Source organism: Ammospiza caudacuta, chromosome 3 (assembly GCF_027887145.1).
Source record: "Ammospiza caudacuta isolate bAmmCau1 chromosome 3, bAmmCau1.pri, whole genome shotgun sequence".
Taxonomy (NCBI): domain Eukaryota; kingdom Metazoa; phylum Chordata; class Aves; order Passeriformes; family Passerellidae; genus Ammospiza; species Ammospiza caudacuta.
In genome coordinates this window covers 72,106,940-72,129,182 of record NC_080595.1, presented here as the reverse complement: position 1 = coordinate 72,129,182, position 22,243 = coordinate 72,106,940, and the positions used below count along the sequence as shown (strand labels likewise).

Here is a 22,243-nt window from a genome sequence, read left to right as displayed (position 1 = left end):
TGGATTACTCAGGGGCAACTATTACAAGGCTACAGAAGTCAACATTTCCAACTGCAGGTAGAAACATCTGCACCAGCTTGACTGCCTCTTTTCAGCAAGGGGAGCAAGGTTTGCCAGCTCTCTGAGAGACCCCCAAACAAAGGGTTCCCAAGCAGCACCAGTTCCTGCTCAAGCTGCAGCAATGTCTGTCCTTGAATGAGACAAACTGCACCATAACAGCTTAGCTTGAGTCTATAAGGACCTCAACAACTATCTCAAATATAGAAATTTAAGTTAATGGAGGTGAGGTTTGTGCTCCTCCATCCTGTGGCAGGTCATTTATTTAGACTATAAGCTCTAAGTGCTATGGTATTGCATCTGCCAGGTGCAAAAGGGTGCAGTGCTAAAATGGGACTTCACTGAGCAGAGTTACTCCTTCTGCAAATAGGTCATGACCAGCCATTTACACTATGAAACTATTCAGTGTTCTAGGACAAAACTCTTTTTACTGTGCCATTTAGAAACTGATATAACAAGGAGACAGTCTGATGAGTCACAAAAAAGCAAACAAGATGATAAGCAGTAACTGCAGACATTTCCAGGGAAGGACAGTCAGGACATTTCCAGGAAGAAGGCAGTCACAGCCTGAACCTTAGCAAAGACACCATTGGGACTTCTGAATAGTACTGATTGCTGATGCTCCAGCTGCAAGAGGGGCAGCTCAACACAAATAAGATGTTATAGGAAATAGAGGATCTCTCATGTTGGAGAAATCTCAGAAAGGCCAGAATGATAACCCTGCAAAAGCAAAGGCTCTTCTTCACTGCTATATATAGATGGTAAATAACAGCTGCAGAAAAAGGGCCACTTAAGCTTAGAGACCATTGATTGCACAAGAAAAATTGGATGTAAGAATAATGAGGCTAAAATTCAGATGAAGTGTGGGTTTTATCCTTCTAGAATTGAGATTCTGTAAAAGCCCCAGATAAGCATAAAAAGCAAAGAAAAAATTAAAACCCTTTCAAGAATTCAGAATTCCAAACACTTACTTTAGGATTTCTGATGCAACAAGTCAAAAGATCTGGTCTCATTTGTTATGATGCTAAGCCACACATAGCCAATCTGTAGCAGATCTACAGATCTAGAGCAGATCTGTACATCTAAGCTGTTACATATTTTCTCTGGACTTTTATATCTATTTGTGTACTACCAACAGAGCTGATTTTAAGCAAAAATGGTTAATCCTTTCTTTAATACTTGTCCTTTCACATCAGCCTTCACAAAGCTGAAAGCAGCACAAAATAAATTCTATAGTATCTACTTGAGGAGAAGAGCAAGTGGTAAATTACTTGCCTAGGAGGAGATGATGTTATTAATCAAAATGACTTCAGGGTATAGTGTTTTGAAGTTGTGTTGAGTATTAAATAACAGGTGAAGAGTTTTTTCCTTTTGAAATCCTAAATTGAAGCCTATTCAATAAAATGAAGCAAGATTATCCAAGTTGTTACAGAAAAAAATCTTCATGAAGAGAGAGTGTAAATTAAAGCCTTCACATCAAAATCAGGATGTAAAGATTGATTTACATTTCTATTCATAACAAACAATGACAGTGTGGTCTCTTACAAAATTTGTCTGAGATAACTTGAAGGTCAGGAGTTGAACACAGCTCTGCTGTCCCCTCAAAGTTACAGCTATGAGCACTTCCTGATTAAATTAGGGTTTTACCCAGCATTCTCAGATCCTCCTTTGCAGATGAATTTGTTTTACAAGAAATAATTTCATCCACTGGTAAGTCATACTGCCAAGGAATATAAACTCATGGCACTTACTGAGGGCATGACAAGAGACTTATCCTGCAGAGCTCCAGAGGGAGGAAAACTTCTACTGAAATAAAAATTTGCATGTATGACCACTGCCCATTTTCTGCTCCTCAGGGCCTTTCTGCAGAAGGTTTTTAATTGTGCTTCACAGCACAATCTTTGGAATACAGAATACACTTAATAACTTGGTTTGAATTTCTTGTTAAGGGTTAGCAGTGCATAGAAGCAGGACAAGAGTCAACAGACATGAAAGGAAATCAGGGATGTTCAGACTGGATATGAAGAGAAACATTTTCATGAAGAGAACAGTTCAGCAGGACAACATCTGACCCAGAGAAGCTGGAAAGTCTCTGCTCTGGAGAAAACTCAGTGTTTTTCAAGACCAGAGTGGATAAAGCCTTGAACAACCTGGTCTGACTTCACAGCTGGCCTTGCTTTGAGCAGAGGACTGAACCACAAGCCATTCAAGACCCCTTCTCACTTGAATTCTCCAACAACCCTCTAGAAAGGAAGCTCTCCATGCATCTATCACTAATCCATGGGAAACACCAGCATTGCAGCATCCTCACCCCTGTAGGTAGTTAGAGAAAGTGAATGCTTTCATAAAGTAGAACTCCACTGCCATAAGAATCACGGGCGCTCAGTGGCTTTCTCCTTTTCCCCCCACTGTTCATCAAGAGTGCACTACAGAGTGTGCATGTTCAGCAAAAACATTGAGGGCAGGGGGGATGGGAAGGGAGGATGAGCAAGATCAATTTTTACATCTTTATGCTTTCCTGTGGCTGATAAAATATTGCTCTTCTCAGAAGATACACCAGTAAATTTTCAGTTTAGATCTGTATATCAGGAAATAAGGCTCCTATGACATCCTTTGGATATTATTCCAGGGCTTAAGAGATTTCACACTCTAATAGTTCCCAAAAATACTCTGACTACATGTTCCCTTTGTCAGCCACATCCTAATATATTACTAGAGAAGTCCTCTGCCTCCAGGCTATTTACAATCCTCAGAGAACTGAGGAGTTTTGCCACATAGCCAGTTAGAAAGATCAAGTTCTTCTAATCTTTTCTCACATCCACTCTGACTCCAAAAAGTGTTTGTATTTCTTGCCAAAATATCAGGATGGGTTTCCCTGGTGGTGGATGAGGTCCCAGTATTGCCTGCAGAATAGCAGGTGTGCTCTCATCTGAGTCGGGATGCAAATGTGCCCATCCAAATTCTTTGATTCTCTTGCACACAAAACCCCCAAAATGCCAGTTTTCTTTTCAAGACTACAACAGGAAGAACTTCAGGAGATCTTGTCTGTGCAGTCTTCATCACCCTGATTTTCTAACATCAGTGGAAGTAGTTTCAGTCACTTGCAGGGTCTTGGATCAAGTCCCAAATCTCAAAGAATAAAGCATGGATAAAATGAGGCATTAACTTCAAATGCAGCTGCCTGGAATTCCTGCCTTGAAGTGGGAATGGAACAATGTTGAGGGTAGGCAGAAGGGTTTTTTAAATTAAAAATAGGATGAAGTGCATGTTTGAATTTTCTAATTGAAAAACAACGCTTTGGAAAATATTCTGTGAAACTGTTTTGAATTAACTTATTTATGCAGTCAAGGGAACATTCCACTCACATTCACCAGAAGAATGGTGTCTCTACACGATATACAACTTCTCAGGCTGCCCTCCTTCTAAGTTAAAGAAAACCCAAACAGAAAAACGTGAGGACATTCAGCCTGCTCAGGTATTTCACAAGTATAAAGCACCAGAAAGTTTCAGAGTGTGTAACACCTTTATCCCCACTGGGAGAAAGTCAGCTCCTAACTTCACTAAGCCATAGCTTTGCACAGGGGAGCTCCTCAAATGCTACCAGAGCAAGAGGCTTTATACACTCTTCATAATGCACCTAAACACTTAACCAAAGCCCACGTTAAAGTGCACAGCTAGAGGAAAGCCTGGTTGCATGTGTTATGTGTGCATTGTGTTCCTTGGCTGCCATCCACCCCACAGTTTTCAGAAAGTTACACACTCAGAATTCACGCCTACATCCTTCTCCGTCACAGAAGGTGTTACAAGCACTCTATTCTATCATGATAATCTGACACTGGCCTCAGCAGGTCTGGTATGTCACTTGTACACTTTTTCTGGATCAGGCCATTAGTTTTTTGCTGTGTGACTAATTCTTCTAAAATCAAAACAATGCAAGGCACTCATCAAAGAAAAGCCATCTCTGCCTCCCCAGATGTTTCACTCATGCACAGCCCAGCACAGTTACAGTATGACTAGGAAGAAGAAGAAAAAGGCTCCTTTTCTCTGCTCTTATCTTCAAAATGTTCCAATCAGTGGAGCTGAACCAAAAGAAAACATTTCAAAAAGGTAAAAAGTGAACCAAAAAAGACATCTTGCATTTTTAAATAACAAGCCAAACAAACGTTGCCCTGCTTGCTTTGTAAGTCTTACAGAAGAGCACCTCCTTAGCCCAGGCTGCCTATTTCTTGAAAAACAATGACAAGCAGAACTAGCTGCAGGCAATGAAGTATATTAGCATTCAAATTCATGCTTGTATTTCCTCTGACGGAAAAACTCTCTTAAAAGCAACCTAAGAACTTCCTGAAATGTATTATGGCAACATTTATTTGAGATTTGAAGATTCTTGATTCTTTATAGTTCCTTAAAAACAAACGGGGAAATGTTAAAAAAACACCCCACAGATTGCTGCCAATTTCAAAACAGGATGTTTTTGTTTTTGAGGACTGTAATAAGGAACAGTGACCTTGAAAATGTCAACAAACCATCCATTGCCTCCTCTCTTTTAATTACTGTTGCAAATATTGTATTCCCTTTATAAACTTGTCTTTGTGAGTAGTTTTACTCAGGCAAAGACCAGAACTTCCATAGGACGAAATGTGCTAGCATCCAATGTCACCAGATACTTCAAGGGAAAAGGAAGTGAGAAGGAGAAAGAAAGTGTTTGCTATACAGCTAGGGATTTAAAATCATTGTGGCTGTTATCAGCACACAGAGAAAGCAAGAGAGAAAAGGCACCCCTAAAAGAAATGCGTTACAAGTACTGCTGAAGAAAGATCCACTATCAGGAGAAGAGCTTGGAAAGAGCTTGGTCTCCTCAGGCAGCAAGAAGGGAGATCTGGAGCTTTCCCAACACCTAACCCTGCAGTCAGAAACCTGACAGACAGGCCCTTCCTTACCTTCTGATGTCCAAATTCATTCAGCACTGTGCCCAGCTTCTTAGTGTTGCTGTGAAGTTTGTGAGCTGCGATGGCTGGGTTGGGATCCCTCCAGTCGATGGAGAGCCGATGGTGCCAGAGGTGCCGGCCCTGCTGGATGTGAGCGGACTTGATGCTGGGGTCAAAGCGATGCACCTCACACCCACTGTTGGCCATGCTCAGCTCAAACTGGTTGTCATCGTTGCCTAAACTATGTTAAAAAAAATATATTAAAAAAAAGTAACTACTAGTGCAGCAAAAAGAACTATTAGTGAGTAGGATGTTCTGAGGATGAATTAACTTGAAGAAATTCAGGCTCAATGCACTATTAGAACTTTCTAGGCAAGAACTAAACCACTTTTAGCCAGGCTGATAACTTTCCCAAAGAGCTTTTCCTTAATTCAGAAGTTGGAAAAATTTGCACAGAAGTAAATTAAACATTGGAATCTTTGTGCTGTCATTATTCATATTAATATTTTGTGCTTATATATATTTCTCTATTTTCAATTTGCTTTTTTCTTGAAAAGTTTACAATACTTTCCTTAGTCTCTGCTGTACAAACTTCCAATAACCAAGCCATAAGCAGAAGAGAAAATACATTTACTTTGTAAAAATCTGGCATATTTCACACCACATCTGTCACCTGTTACAAATATGACCCACAGTGACCACCAGTACAGACAAGACACAAGAATCAAATGCCTCTCTTTCTCTGTGGACAGGAAGACACCGATTTAAAATAGCATATTTAAAAATAAGCACTTTACAACAGTAGCAGAGTTGTGACATAAACCTGAGAGAAAGATTGCTGCTAATTTGGTGAAGACCCCAAAGAAGAAGAAAAATTAATAGCCCCCTTGAACAGCAGTATTTTCTCAGTCCCTGCCTCTGTGAGAAGACGTGTTTTAAAAGGCTGTGCCATATTCCCACCTTCTACAGCCCAGTGGCTCACACAGGGTGCACTAAAATGAAAAAAATCTGGTATTTACCATTGCTGTCACACATCTGAACCACAGGCCTTTCCTACTCTGTAAAACAGGATGTTCTCTTCATTCCTACTCCCCCAAGCTTATTCCAAATGTGATTCAAATCATGCACTAAACATTGAACTTAAACAAAATTAAGCTGTTTGATATACACACGTGTAGCACTGAGAAGAGAATTAGGATTTTTTCAAATCAGTTGTACTGCAAATTGTACAACTGAGATCATTCACTCTGTACTAACAGCAGAGCATTTATCTGTTGTGCACAGACCGTGACAGGGCAGAACTCTTAGATGCACTAGCAGAGCACCTGCTACACTACACCACAGTTATCCTAAGCAAAGATGTGGGCCTGAAATAATTTTGGCTATTTGCATCAATATGTGAAACGTGGCACATTCCAAATCACGCAACACACTATGGTACAACATTAGTCCAGCGCTAAATGATCTACACAGATGACATACAAGTAAGATAAAATGAATTCAACTCATGAAACGATGTGTGAAAGAGCATTTGCTTTGGACAGCATGACACTTGCTGTAACACTGGCCAAGCACACTTTAACAATACCCTAGGACTCTGTCTTCTCAACCATCTTCCCTTTGGGAAAACAGGAAGAGACAGGGTGTGCAAAAATAGCCCAGCATGCTTTTAAGAACAACCCTAATTCACAGGATTCCAACCCATACAGCTGTGTGGGAGGAAAAGAGAGGAGTTTTCTTTTAATACATTCAACACGCATTAGAAAAAAAGTTCAGAAGTTAACCAAGTGAATCGACATGTTTGTTTGCATGTGGCTTTCTACAGAAGGGACAGCGAGGGACAACGAGCAGTGTAATCCCTCAGGAATGAGACACTGGCTAAAAATGGACAGCATGGGAATTGTTGGGGACAGTCACAGCACTAGTGATGAGCCCACCAGCGACTGATGGCCACGTGTGTCCATGACACACTTCCAGCCGTACCAGCTGGCACAAGCCAGAGGGCCAGATGCTTTTGGTGCAGACAAACCTCAGGCTGCCTCCCAACAGATTGCTGCTGATGAGGACTGCAAAGGGAGCTTCACTGTGGTGGAAAAAACAGGGGAAAAAAATACAGATGAGGTAAAGACGGGCATGATGTGTCTTCTGACACTCCAGTTAACAGCTCAAATTTATGCCTGAAGAGAGATCCAGCCAGCAACAAATATATAGGAGAGAAAATCAGGTCTTCTCCAAAGGAACTGGTTCACACAGGATCACGCAAAGAGATAATGCAGCATGAGAAAGACAAAAAAAAAAGCAGCAGCAGCACCGGGCCCGGCTCTCCCGGCTGCGCAGGGAAAGCTCCGCTCCCCGCCGGCAGGGCAGCCACGCTGACCCGGACACAGCGGGCAGCGCTGTCCCTTGGCTGCTCCCTGCTCCCAGGGCTCGCACAGGGGCACGGGCACAGAGCCTTGCACTCACAATGGGCACTGGGCTGCAGAAGCATCGCACCGGCCCCTGCATCACCCGGGGCACAGCGAGCGCCGAGAGGCACAAAAGCTGCTTTGTCCGCTCTGCACTACACCTGTAGCTGATCCAGCCTGAAAACTGCAGGTACTCCAGCTCCCACAGCGACCGCAGGACACAGCTGTAAACACACGCAAGTTAAGGTCCAGCTTTCCCTTTCTCTGCTCCCCCTCCTCCCCTCCTCTTTCAAAGGAAGATAACTGAGCTCAGCAGCTCAAGAAAAAACGATGGACCCCCTGCCTGAATCCTAAAGCTCCTACATACACTTTAGGATGCACCTGAAAGGGCATTTATGCCGTATTACAGGAAGACTCTTTAAACCTCTGCTGGTAAGTTTCTGAAATCCCATTCATTTATGTTATCCCAGCTTGAGTGCCTGCCTGTGGTGTTTGTAACTGATTTAGTTTAATCTAAGCAGATTTAGCACTAATAACTAGAGCTCACTAATGCATATTGCAATTATGTATCACACTGGGAAATCCTGTCCCCCAAGCAAAAACATTGCTACCTCCCAGTAGTGGAAGCAACTAATACTAATCTAAAAAGATCCCCAGATGTTCCAGACACTGCTCGCTCCCATTCACAAGGAACCTCTTCTATGGCATTCAAGGAGGCAAAGCTTAACCAGCATGTTTTATTCCAATATTAATGATATATGGATTTAATTCAGGATTCCTGGTAACACTCCCACTGAACTTTCACATTTGCCCCCCATCCATTTTCTCCGCAGTGAATGCTCTTCATTAGAAGCGGCTGCTCTCCATTTGCTCCTTATGAAACATAAGAGATAACAAAAATGTTTAAAGTGGATTTTTGCCTTAGAACAAAATTACTTTTCTGTCTGTCATAAATTAAAGGAAGTGAGTCTGAGGGGAAAAATTATGTAGTAACAAGCTCCAAAGTTTGCAGAAGTAAACTGATGGATTTTTGACTGCTTCTCCGTAACCTCAAGTATTTCTCTGTAATTTTTCAGGTGTTTCATGTGATGCCTCCTGACTGGTTACTTACTGCATGCGTGTATCTGATGATTTATGGGAGAGCCAACATCAGTTTTGATCTTTGCTAAACCCTACACTTCCTAGCACAGATTAAATCAACTCTGCGTTGTACCTACAGGACAATTTAACAAAAATACCATTCTCAGTACACATTTGATCTTTAACAACAAGGAAAACTGACATCAACACAGGAGCTCAGATCTAATACTAATGATCATGCAGCTTGAAGGGCAAGATCTAGGTTAATTCCACTGAACTTTGAGTACTTTGCCAAGATACCTAAAACCAGCAGCCACCTTATCCCAGACCTCCACTATAACCAAAGGAAAGCTGTACCTACCTCCAGAATGCTATTTAGCTTTGCTGATTTTCCACCTGAATGTGCTTGCCTCTGCCTACTGACTACTAGAAGGGCCCTGAGGCAATAACTCAGTACTACAGTCAGAAAGTGAAGTCTGGAACTGAGCATGCACAGCATCTCCCCTAAGTTTCATAGGAACATGAAAAGCTGAGAAGGAAAAAATCATGTAAACTTCTATCTTGCATTAATGCCAGGTAAGTATAATTTGAAATATATTGCAAAGAACACTCAGAAAATAAGAAGCAACAGTAGTCAAGAGAAATCTTCTCTCTGTATATGTGATTTGTCTTTAAGGGGCATGTTCTTATTCTGCCACACAGTGCTGCTGAACAAAACCTGAGAGCACCTCCCTCTCAGAGGATCTGGATCTTTACAGCTCAAATAAACTCAATCAAAGTATGAACCCACCCAAACTAACCAAAACCACTCCCTTTGACTAGAGGGCACCCTGCCTCTCCTCCATGCTCACTGCAGGTGTTACCTGCCATGAGAAATGCCACCCCAGCACGGTTCCTTGCTATCCACCCTTTGCAAATCCACAGCAGCAAAATCACAGGAATGAACTCCACTGGTTCAAGGGAGATGAAGCCTTTCAATACACCTCTAACCTAAAGCTGCCTCTCAGGACAACAAGGACAGTTTTATCAGGCTGCTCTACATGGTGATCTGTGTGAAATGAGCCCCAGATCCCAGTGACTGTTCTCCTAATGCATTTGAGTGCTGATGGCCTGATGCACTGTGAGGACTGACCTCCCTCATCCTCTGGGACAACAGAATGTTTTACTAGCAGGGAAACAGGCATGTGTGGATTTGCTACCTGTAAAAGCAGTTCTCCTGAGAAGAGTGAAAACTTCACTCTCAAGTGCTGTAAATATCATAAACACTGCAAACATTTCAAAGTAAAGCCACAGCTGCCTTTGTCACTATCACTTTGGCAGGTGTCATCCCTGAGGTGTTGAGCAAACACTCTCTCACATGGAAACGTACTGATTTGTCCCAGAGCTGGTTAATGAAGTTTTGCAAGCAATGCTGTTGAAATCCCTGGCAGTTTTGCAAGTCATGTCTGCTCAAGGCAGATGCTGTAGGCTTCTCAGCTTACCTCTTTGATTTCCATCTTCCTCCACATGAACTACCACTCACAACTCACCAGCAAGCAATTTGTTTTCATACCGATATTAGAAAGGCAAAGGAAAATGAAGACCCACATGGAGAAAGGATTTTTCCCTTAAAATGAAGTTTACAGAAGCACATCAACACATGACAAACACACCTGAACAAAGTTTGTATTTTAGAAGACAACCTTGCTGCAGCCTGTGTTGTATTTATAGGGCTTTTTGAAGCTACTTGCCATGAAACAATTTCCTTTCTTTTAAAGAGAGCACTTACCCAAGTGAATAGAGACGGCATTTCTTGCTTCTGATTCGATGGATGAGGCTAAACCTCTCATCAAGACAGACTGACCAGGGCTTTTTTGTGGTTTCAGAGTACCCTTTCAAGCTGTTCAGGTTCATGTGCTCACACGAAATCTGTTGAAATCAAAGGATATTTCTTTTTAAGACAAGACTTTTAACTTGTTTTTAATTTGCCTTCTGGGGGAGTAGTGGAAAGAAGAAAAATGTTCATTGGTTTAATTTAAGTCTTATTGTCAATCTGATACACGGCTACAAAGATTTGATTATTTTTTTCCTTGTTTGTCTGTTCTGCTTGGTGAAATTTAAGGCTTACATAATTCCCCAGAGAGCAATGCAGTTTGAAAAGCAAATAATTAAGCATTAGTACTATACTCAAATTCATTTTTTTCCATGAGGAAAAGATGTATCAGCATTCAAATGTTTAATTTTTTTTCTTTTCAAACCTTGGAGTGGATTCTGCATCCTGAATAATGTTAAAATCAAGACTGTAATTACAAAGTTGGAGCATCTCTGCAATGAGTACCTTACCCAGAGTGTCCTGGATCTCAGCTCCAGAAGGGATTTAATCTTTACCCCAACACATGACCTCTCCAACAACAAAGGGATTTAAGCAAGTGCATAACTAAACAGAGGAATCATAGCATGTGTGTCCATGCTGAGCTGGCTTGGACATCTGGAGTCTAAAGCCAGGATAAAAGCCATGCTAAAGAAGAGATAGAGACCCTGCAGGGAGGGACACCATAAGTCAAAGCCCTTGTACAGACCAAGAAAGCAATGACTGAAAATGCACTGGTTCATCAGAGTGTCAAAAATCACTGAGGGGTGAAGTCAGCTATGCCAGCAGCTGAGCAGCAGCCTGGAACAGCCAAACCCACGGTGACTGAGCCAGCAAAGCCATGGCCCTGTGAGTGACACCCCACAGAGGAGCCCCTGCCTGCAGCACCAGCTCTGCCCATCCATCCAGAATTTCAGAATTTCCATAATTTCACCCCCAGGCCACCACTTGCACTCCACCCTCTTCCTCCAAACCCACTCTGGAAGAGGCAGGCACAGAGCTGGGGAGTGCTGCACCCTTTGCAGGGCCAGAGCACAGCAGGGGATGGAGAACTGGTAAAATTCGTACGGCTCTCACTGTAGCACAGGCAAGGAGGCAAGGAGAAGCAGAAGGAAGCACCAAAGCTGTGGCTAATTCTGCCCAAAGCTGTGGCTAATTTTGCCCAGGAAAGGCTGCACTGCTCTGCTCCAGCATCAGCATGCACAGCTTGTTCTTGAAGGGCTTCTCAACCCACCCAGCCCGGCCATCAGTCAGGGGTTGCCGGGCACAGGTTGCTACCGTGCAGAGAAGAAAGCAAAGATGAGAAGAGCTGCAGGAACTCAGCTGGGCCCTCGTGATGAAAAGTTGTTCTTTGGGCCCAGTACCAGCCCTGGCTGCAGGAATGGGAGCTGGCACTGTTAAAAAGGCAGCAACTAAAATGGTGGAAAGGACAAAACCAGGTTAAATATCAGTCCTAAACAGAGTGTTCTCATCTTGCTCCTTTCCTTCTTCTACAGCAGACTGCAGGGGCTGAGTTCTCATTCCTAGCCAAACTAAAAAGCACTGCTCTGCTCCCACCTGGAACCACAGAAATGAAACAATTTTACACAGAGGTGAGAGCAAAATCTGGAACCCAGCCTTTAATGTGGCACTCTTCACCACATACTTTATAATAAGTAAATAAAATTCTCATTCTTTAAGAAGTGTATGCTCTGAAAGATCATTACCTGGAGCTTTACATTCTAAGAGCTGCACACTGCATCATCACCTCCCTGCTCCTCCTTGGCTCATAATTCCCATGGAAAATTCACAAAAGCAAATACAGCATCTCTTCATGCTGTTCCCAGGATTCACAAAGTTTTAAGCAATGATTTGCTCTGCACCCCACTACCCATTTCCCTTCAGTGACATAACAATCAAGGAATAAATGGCACTGCAATAATAAGCACTAATTTAAGACACAGAAGAATAATGTACTCTCTGCAGAAAACTAAGATTCTGCAACGCTGCCACTTAATTGACTCATGGCATTATGAGCAATTACAACAGTTAGAGTTTGAGGCAATTTTAACAGCTCTTGCTACTGAATACCTCTTGCTATTAAAAATAAAACAACCAAAACCAAACAAAAACAACACCAACAAAAATTTTTTTTAAAAACCAAACAGAAATCAAACCCTGAACCTGCCTTTAGCACCATCATCAGTCTGTTGCATGATTTATTGATGCACTGAGCTCGCATCCTCTTCTGGGCTTCTGCTCACTGCTATTGTACAAATAGCAGCACAAGAAAAAGGCTTCTCCTGATCATAAAATACCAGCACTGAAAATGCTTTTTCTGGCCACACCTTGACCCTGCTGACATGGCAACTTCCTGCTCCAGCAGTTTGAGCCATTCTACACTAATGGCACGGCGCTGAACTTTGGCACAGTAATTAGTAGACACTTGCTCAGCAAACAAGGAAAGCGACATCCCATGCCTATCTACATAAGCAGGATGCCATTTTCAGAAGTGCTCATACCAGTCATGGTGTTATCCCATCAGTTACTCATCTTGTAACATCTGCCAGGTCAGGAACAGGGATTCCTCCCATTTTTTGTTTTCACTTATGCTTATTCCCCCAACCAGTGTCAGTTACTCAGGGAATGAAGCTTCTCGCTGAGTGTGTCAAAAGCAATAAATCCTCTGTTAATTGATGTCCTTGTAGGCTTTGACCCAACTAGCAGAGTTTAGCAACATCTGCCACTGTTTATTAAGTTGCTGAGATGAAGGATGTTTTCAAACTTAATATGTCTACCACAGTGTAAACTTCTGAACAACAAAACAAGCAGTTCTACACACATCTCTTGCTGTCCCACATGCATGATCTTACCTTGCGCCCTCTCAGTGCTGGCATGAGTGGCAACAGAGATGTAATTTTATTGAGAATCTAGCCAACTCTCCACAAGCTGGAGGATGCATGAACACCCTGCTATCTTCTTTTTTAGAGGTTTTTCAAATTATCTCAGCCTCAAAAGCGCTGCATTAGCAAAGAATTTCATACATGAATGACATTTCAGTGATGTTGGCACCTGGGGCTTTTTGCTGTTCTTCAGAGTAAGTAATGATGCTGTCAGCTCTCTATTCAAGGGTCAATTGCTGATAGACCGGGTACCAAGAGCATCTGCCCTGTTGGAATTGTGAGCATCCAGCACCTTTTCCATTTTTTTCTTACAGGAAATTCACACACAGATGCTGTTGTGCATAAGCGATGGCTCTGTTAAAACATGATGGCCCATGAATTTCCATGTATGCTGAAGGCTTGAAGTATCCATCAGCACAATATGGATTTGGAAATGCCATATTTTAAAAAGCACATACACCCACCAATTTCCATGGCTGTTGTTTTTGTCTTGAAAATATCAATATTCTATTGGCATCATTGAAACAACTGGTTCAACTTAGGGTCTGATGCCTTGTTCTCATTTTACTGGGAACCTCAAGTGCCTCCTTTTGGAGTAAAATGAGCCTGCTTATCATACTGTTATTGAGAGGTGGAGAGGTTGAATATACTCCCTTGATACAGAGTGCTCTGTATTTTTCCATCTGAGAGGGAGAGAGGGAGAGAGAAACACCACATCTAGAATTTCAGTCATACCATACTCCTGTCAGGGCACAAACCCAGTTGGAAATAAATAACATGGAAATAATGCATTCTTTCAAACCTGTGTTTTGACCTTTATATTCATGTTGACCATCAGTGCTAAGTTAAGCAACTTTAGAAATAAATCAGTTTCAGAAAGGTTTGGTGTGAGGTTAATTCCTTAGATAGGAGGGAAAAATCTGCACCAGGCAAAGTGTTTTCTAAATGGAGACTGAAACAAAAAACCTACCTGAGAAGTGCTAATGTACTTTAGGAACCTTGAGGCCTCATAGTTGAGGGAAGGGGTTGGACTTGCCCATGGTTGTAGTTCAATGTGCCACCTTACAGTCTGTTAAACAAAGCAAAACAAAAAACACCTTAAAGGCAATGCAAGCATAAATTACATGGGTTAATAAGCTAAGGAGATTTAATTTCAAACTAAAATCACTTCCTGCGGGCTTGTCTACACATGAAAAACATTTCAGAACAAAGCAGGGTTTCAACTACAGTGAAAAAGCATCTAACCATGATTCAAAATTATTAGGTTTGAAAGCAGATGCAGGTAACTCAGAAAGTGCTCCTCATCCAGGATACATGTGTTAACCCAATTATTCTAGGACACCCACGTAAGCTGGGAGAAATGCATGAAGAAAACCAAGATCTAAATAACCAAATCCGACATCAAAACATCTCAAAATAGTGATATTATTTTAATTTCATATCTATCAGGTGTGAATGTCAACCAAAAGAAGAACTTGGATTGCAAACACTAATCACCAAAGGAAACCCCTGAAAGCAACCTGTTTTCTTTTTTAAGATCTAGATTTTATTGAGAAAACAAGCTCCTTGAGGACTTTGAGAAAAGCCCTCTTCCTCTCCCATGCTTGCCTGACAGATATGCCAGAATTCTTTGTTCCCTTGGAAAAATGAAAGTGTGGCAGCCTGTGGCCCTACCACTCCTCATTTACACAGCCCCAAGGAAGTAGCTTTGGTGGGTGCTTTCTGCACTCCCTCAACTCTGAACCTTGGGGATCCTGCCAGCTTTTCCAGTAACACTTCCCACGTAGAGTGGGACAGAGAAGGCCTTTCAGACACGTGCTTGCAGAGCAACAGGGCTCTGTGCTCCCATCTGCACATCCTTCTCCAAATTCTGCCCACTGCCATGCTGGGAAGTTTAGACTTGTCATCTCTTGCCCTCAAGTAGATAAAAATACAAGCACAGTGTTAAATCAAGATTGATTCCTCGTGGCCTTTCATCTCCAGGCATCATAACTCACTTCTACGCTCGGGCAGGTACTATCAAGCTTCCCTTTAATCATCCTCAATTAACTGAGCTTCCATAATGGACAGGATGGGGTTTCTCCCTCAAAGGCTCATGCTAGCATTCAATAAAATACAATCAGAAGCCCCACTCGGGATTCCCACAGGACTGTATTTCAGATGGAGCCCTGGAAAAAGGGGCAGGAGAGAGCAATTAGCCAGGGAGGATGCAGGCAGACAGGTGAGCTCCCAGACAGGACTGGTCTGTGGCATCAGGACAAGAGCCAGCACAGTGACAGCAGGGATCCTCTGATGCCAGAGAGGAATGCAGGAAAGAGAAGGTAAAATTAGAAAAGATTATTAAAGAGGACCACCAGACCAGATGGCGTTTGCCTTGAGCTGGTATCATGAATTGATATTTTTGCAGCCTAAGTAAACATAGTCTACAGTGAGTGTGAGCCAAGGGGTCTGCATGAGGTTTGTTATTCCTTTAGGGGTTATTTTTCAGATTTGTTATGGATTTTGGGTTGTTTGGGGTTTTTTGGGGGGGTTTGGTTTTTGCTTTTTTTTTACTTTAAAGACATGCTGAAAAGGATATGGAGATTTTTTTTTCTACCCCAAAAGCAGACAAAAGTAGCATTTCTCACCCTGAAACTTCCTGCCTGCAGCAAACTTGGACTCCTATACTCTGCACAGCATGAGCCTGGAAGCAAGCTAGCAAGCCAGCTCTGCAGCTGCATGTCCCCCTGACCTCTGCTTGCTGCAGGCAGCCTGCAAACAGCCAACAGCAGGAGGATAGGTGCACACCAGGGAGGGAAATTCGTGTAATCTTTCAGAATGAGTCACAGTTCACACGGCTGAATAACGTTTGCAATGACAGGAATGCTGCTGTTTCAACAGGCTTGAAAGCTGAAATGAAAATGAAGACTGACAACCGTTTTCAGAGGAAAAAAAGAAAAGAAAAAAAAATCAACCAACTAAACAAAAAAACAACCAACCAAAAAAAAAAAAAAAAACCAAACAAAAAAACCAACCCAAACCAAATAAAACCACCAACCACCCAGATACCTACATATCTATGCCCAGTTATTCTGAAATCTATTTGTGTGAGAAGTAGCTGAAGTAGCTCATTAAGGACAGGAATTGCAGGGTGGCCATTGTGGACTATTCAGCAAGAATTTCTTCTGCAGAGAGTTGACAGGGAAGAAAAAATATCTCTATAATGAACCACATGAATGAGATTCTTTTTCAGCTGAGTGCAATGTCCAAGGGCCACTGCAGCTTACACTCGGGTTCTTAAAATCTTCAAGACCATAAACTGCCTTCCCACTGTCTGCAAAATATTGATAAACACATGGAAATGAAATAAAAACCCCAGTGACTTACTAATGCAGTTTCACTAAAAAATAGTGGGGGATGGAGTGGGGGGGAAGGGGGAAAGGAAAAAGAACAGAAAGACTTGAAGCTTTTGTATAGTTCTTTAAATTTCAGAGCAGTACATAAATGCTACTTTTGTGACAGGGATCAGACCCGAGGCTCCTGTTTGACAGCAATGCTTTTGAAAAGCTTCTCAAACTTCACACTTGGTGCCTGGCTCCTTGGGAAGCAGCAGCCTATTTCCATTCACTAACGAACACACGGGAGAGTCCTGCTCCCAACACCTCCTGACACCCCCACAGGGTGCCTCAAGAGCTGCCTCACAATAAGATTCACAGACAATGGATGGGGGTGAAAATCAAACACATCTCTGGGGCTGGGTGCACCCCCGCCCCGAGGGTAACTCACAAATGTCAGTGATGCATTTTGGGCATGCTCAGGAATACAAAATATCCTCCTGAAGGAGCTGTTCCACAGGTACATTCATAGCCTTTGTTTATAGCTTTCCAGGTAATTTTCAGCCTGGTTCATAGTGTTTCCACATAAGCCTCCCCAAATAAACTCTACAGATGCTTTGTGAAAATCAGGTATATCCCTGATAAAATTGATCCTTATTTGAGGAGTTTTCCCCTCTCTTGACTGTGCAATTTTGTTTACTCAGAGCAAACCAGACTATGGCGTCATGGTTTGGGTTTTCCCACCCATATCATGGAAATCTCTAGAATGACTGAGGACAGGTCCCTGTGGCTGCTGAACAAACAGGCTGAGATGCAGCTCCTTTCACAGAGGGCTTTGCAGCAAGAGGAGCAGAGGAGCTATTACAGCCCAGATTGTACAGCTCTGGATATGAAATTCAGTCAGGCTACCCAGGAGGAGCCAGAAAATGGGTGCAGACAATCTGCATTTTTGCCCATCACCATGGCTGTGTTCTCTTCCTAGGATAAGGATTCATCCAACCAGACACCATGACTGTGTTTCCCAAACATCAACATACCCATATTCCACAACATAAAGACATGACAGTAAACTTTCCTGTACCTGGAAAGTTACAATGGCACTTAAAAAACTATCATACTGAGTATCTTAAAGTATCCCTCTGTACATAGCTTCACTTATGGACACATCAATTGAAATTAGCACTGTAAGAAAAATCAAGCTTCAGCAAGACTTTATCACAAGCACTGGTCAGACACTGACTTCAGCTACCCCTGAGGGTAATGGATATCCAGAAACTGTTATTCAGAATGGTGTCTACATTTTCACCACGTGAGACAACCAAAGAGAAAAGAAAATCTAAAAGCAATGTCACAGCTTTGTTAGGAAAACTAGGATGCATTTGAATGTCTGATTTTTCTTCCAGGTACTTCAGACTTAATGACAAGGACTGATGTTTCCTTCAGACCAATCTCACAATAATCTGCAGAGACTTCCCTCTGGAGACCACTTTTCCCCTAGATTTTTTTCCCCTTGTAGCCATCTGTGATAGTAATTTGATAATCCCTTAATAACCTGTAGTATATATGTGATATACTTTTAAACTGTCATTTAAATCTGTCCTAAAAATCTGAACTCATAATATAAAATTTAAGTCCAAATGTGCAAAGGGCTCACAAACCAGCAGGTCTAAGATTGTAGGTTTGCCAAATGTTTGGCTTTTCCAGCCTAAATTTATGCACAAATAATTAAATTCTTTCCAGACCAATCCTAGTTTTAGTGCGCTAATTCAAAAAGCCCAACCCCTTCCTTCCTTTCTGCTTACATTTGAAAGGGAATTAGTAAGTTTCTCATATTTCCATATTTTTTAACTCAGCAGCTGTTTCTCCCCCTTGTTAATCTCCTTCCTTTTCAGCAGCCAATTAAAATACAGAAACATATTAGCCATTTTTGTAAACAAAAATTCGGGTATCCCATTGCCCTGACAGGCAGTCTGTTGCTTACAAAGAAGAAACAAAAGACTTGTCAATATATACACAGATGCCTTAAGTAAATCCTCCAATTAAATAATGCAACAATTTAATTTTTTACATCTGAGGCAGGACCAAATGTGAGTGGAAATGATTTGTGGCAATAAATTCCATCAAGAACTGTAAATATTTGCCAGCCATAGAAACAAATGACATGCACATCTTCATCTCCAATTACTCTGCCTGTGTACTTCAGCAGAACAGAACCTGCTCATGGGTGAAATTTTGCAGGGATTTTATCAGTTTGAAAGGCAAAGCATGGGATTCAGATTCAGGCTGAAAAACTTCAGACATCTACATGGCAAATTTATTAGATTGCTTCCTTGAAGGCTGTTGTCCTCTTATGGTAAATCTTCCATACCTTCTGGGTGATTTCTCACAGGAAGACCCTCACAGCACTGACTCCTTATCAACATAGCCAACAAACTCCATCTTGCTTCACAGCACAGGCAACAAACTCCAATTCTCTTCTCCACCAGCTGACCCACTCTTCTGTAGCACTCTTCTTCTTACTGGACACAGCTGTGGCCCATTAAGGGCAGGCCTGTTCCTAATCTTTGGTGATTAGTACAGCTGCAACTCCTCAGGTGTGAGACTAAATTTCTGCACTATATTTTCTTACCTTCTATCCCTCCACAGAAGGCTTGGCCTTGTGAGAACAGATTGCCCCCAGATACAATTTACAGAGCTCGGACATAATTTTATTTGTGGTCCCTCTCAAGCACCTGTGGCCTTAAGCTTATTAGTTTATTGTGGTGATAGTGTTTGAGATTTTTCCCTCAATTCCAAAGTACCCTGAATAGTGAAAGCTGTGTGCTGCAGGCCACATAAGCCCTGGCTTTGCAGGACACGCCAGCGCCCCACGAGGGACACGCAATCAGCACAAAGCCTGCTAAGGGCAGTGGGTGGGCTCTGAGGGTGGAGGCGGCCAAACCTGGCCCACTGCTCCTCTTGCTGACAGCACAGAGCAGCTCCAGCAGCAGAGAATCCCTTGTGAACACCCACGTTTAGTTTCAGAGGCAATTAGCTGGGTGACTCCCAGGGAGACCCAGGGGGATAGAAACACTTGTGCATGCAGACAGCCATCAGCTCAGCTCCCACAGTGGGCTGGGGAGTCAAGTTATTTGACAGGGCAGATGAGGCAGACAGGATCTTAAAGGAATGATTCATCTCACTAGAGAATAGACATATAAAATATGTAAGGTGAGTCAAGCCCTGGAAAAGTCCATGTCTCTCCATGACCTGCAAAGGAAGCCTGAAGGATGTGCTCAGGAACACTTACACCACAGACCCTCAACAACACAGAAGAGAAACCCCAGACCAGACATTCACACAGCCCATGCTGCAGAAAAATGTGCATTTTAGAGGGCTGAGGCTGTTCTTTAGCTATGAGCCTAAAGCAACATTTAGCTACAGTTTATTCTTCAGCAAGGTTGAGTAATTCCTGTTTTATGTTCGGAGCAGCAGTATGTGGCACAAGTAAAACAAACTCCACCTAAAAGCGGAGGTATCAGTAGGAAAGAACAAGTATGCCTTCAGCCTTGGCACAGACCTCCTTGAGAAGGTCAATTCATACAGTCCCCTTTAGCTAAATGGAACCAGCACCACCAGGGCTCAAAGGCACACACTCGTAAAAACCTGCTCCTCACATGGTTACTGTGGAGCAGCAGGGACACACACAGGCTCAGCCAGCTGTAATTTAAAACACAGGCTTGCAAAGTGACTGACTCATATTTAAAGCTCTGAGTGAATTAATTTCCAACACAACTGGCTTTATAGATATTCCATCCTTACATGTCTGAACTGTTTCTTTCCTTTCTTTTCTATTTCATATTACTATTATTTTCTTTTTTTCTTTGCAGTTTGTCTTTCTTAAACATACCAGGTTTTCTCTTAAGAACCCATAGTGCAAAACTTGCTAATACACACCTCCTCTGCATGTGTGTGCCTGCACTGAGAGAAGAACAGTGGGTTCCCTCTGAGGCATCAGGCATTGAGGGAATCACAGGGAAAAGCAGCTGACACCTAGTCCTGCAGCCACCCAAACTGAGAGTTTTCCCTCTAACAGTAACACTTCCACACATTGCACAAAGTCCATGATGAACTGAAGGAAAAAAAATTAATGCAAGAAATATTTCTATTTCTCCATGTTTCTACTTTTCTGAGTTTATCTAAGGCAGAGACATCTCTGACACCACTGCACACAGCCTTCTCCATACCCAGTCACCTCTGGATTGCTCTGTCCTCTGCAGGCACCACATTGGTGCAGTGCAACGAGCAGGCCACCAAGGGACCCCCTGACACAGGCAAACTCCTGAGCTAAAAAATCTGCAGTGTGTTACAGAACCACAGAATAGTCTGGGTTGGAAAGGGCCTTTAAATATCCCCCAGTACAACCCATTTCCATGGGGCACACACTCCACTAGGTCAGGTTGCCCAAAATAAACAGCACTGCCCCCAGTACAGACCCTTGATGGGCACCACTCATTACTGGTTTGTCATTTAGACATTGAGCCACTGACTACAACCAAATCCTTATCCATCTACCAGTCTATCCATCAAATCAATATCTTTCCATTTTGGTTGTGCCTAAACAACTCCCCATCCTCAGCATGTTTTAACGTGTCTTCCAGGAGGACCCACTCCATGATCTTATCCAAAGATCTGATGTTGGAACAATAAATAGGCTGAGGAACAATAGCTTTGTGCCAAGATAATCCAGCAATGTGTCACACATGCAGTCCAGCTTTCCCATGCAGGAAGGCTGCTCAGGAAGTAAATCCTGCCTATGGAAAGCAGTCCTGTGATAAGAGTGCTTTTTGCATTAATGAGTGTCTGTCTTAAATTCAGATGGGTTTCCAACACGATCTGTATGTGGAGAATTCTGTCTGGACATGTGTGTTTAATATTGTGGAAAAGGGAATGTCTAGGATGCACTTAAGTTTCCCCTAGGTCCTCACTCTCTGTGCATCATCTTTTCCAAGTCTCTGCAGTGCAGCACACATTTGTCTGCCTAGAAGCAGGATGTGAGCTCTGCAAGAGTCAATCTAGGAAGCTCCAAACATCACCCAGAGGGCTCCACTTAAAAGCAGTTTATCAGCACTGGCTTCGTAAGGCTCCAGTTTGCACCAGTAAGTAAAACTCTTAGACTTAGCAGGCAAAAGGAAAAAAAGGCAAAGTTTTACATTAAAATGAATAAAACTATTTTCTGACATCAAATCCCATTAGAAAAGCTTTCAGTCACTGCATGGTAATTGAAACCAAGTCTTCACTCTAGCAAGTCAGTCTGAACATGAATGCATACGAATCCCTGAAAAGACAGCAATCACTAAGCATTTCACCTCTGCTTTCCTTTTGTTAATACTGATGCTTATTTTCTGCTCCTTTTGCTTCTCATTTCCCATCTGAAGGTGTGAAAAGGAGCCACATCCATACAAATTACTGCTCTGGGGGCAGCTGCTGTCCTTACCTACAGGCAAGCTGCACTAGTGACCTCCATGTAAAACACCAACAACTTCAATGCCCTGGGGAGATTCTGTGTTTCACACACAAAGCCCACACTCAAGCTCTCTCCAACTCTATTTTCAGGTTTGTCTTTTCCCCTAAACAACGATCTCAAAAGAAAAGCATGCACAGAAAAAAAAGGCAGGCATTGATTTGAAGTGACAGAATTTACATCACTTTAAGAATCAAGAAATGGATTTGGTGAAATAAAGAGCAGCTT

The 22,243-nt window shown here is 42.5% G+C and overlaps 1 protein-coding gene across 1 annotated transcript in view; it reads right to left on the bottom strand.

Annotated features, from left to right (window-relative positions):
- Positions 1–22,243, bottom strand: part of METTL24 (methyltransferase like 24) — a 44,575-nt gene that overhangs the window by 10,191 nt on the left and 12,141 nt on the right. The window contains exons 2-4 of the mRNA XM_058802405.1: positions 14,169–14,267; positions 10,236–10,375; positions 4,995–5,223 (exon numbers count right to left, since the gene is read on the bottom strand). Coding sequence (XP_058658388.1) covers positions 4,995–5,223; positions 10,236–10,375; positions 14,169–14,267 — 468 coding nt within the window. The remainder of the gene's footprint in view (positions 1–4,994; positions 5,224–10,235; positions 10,376–14,168; positions 14,268–22,243) is intronic.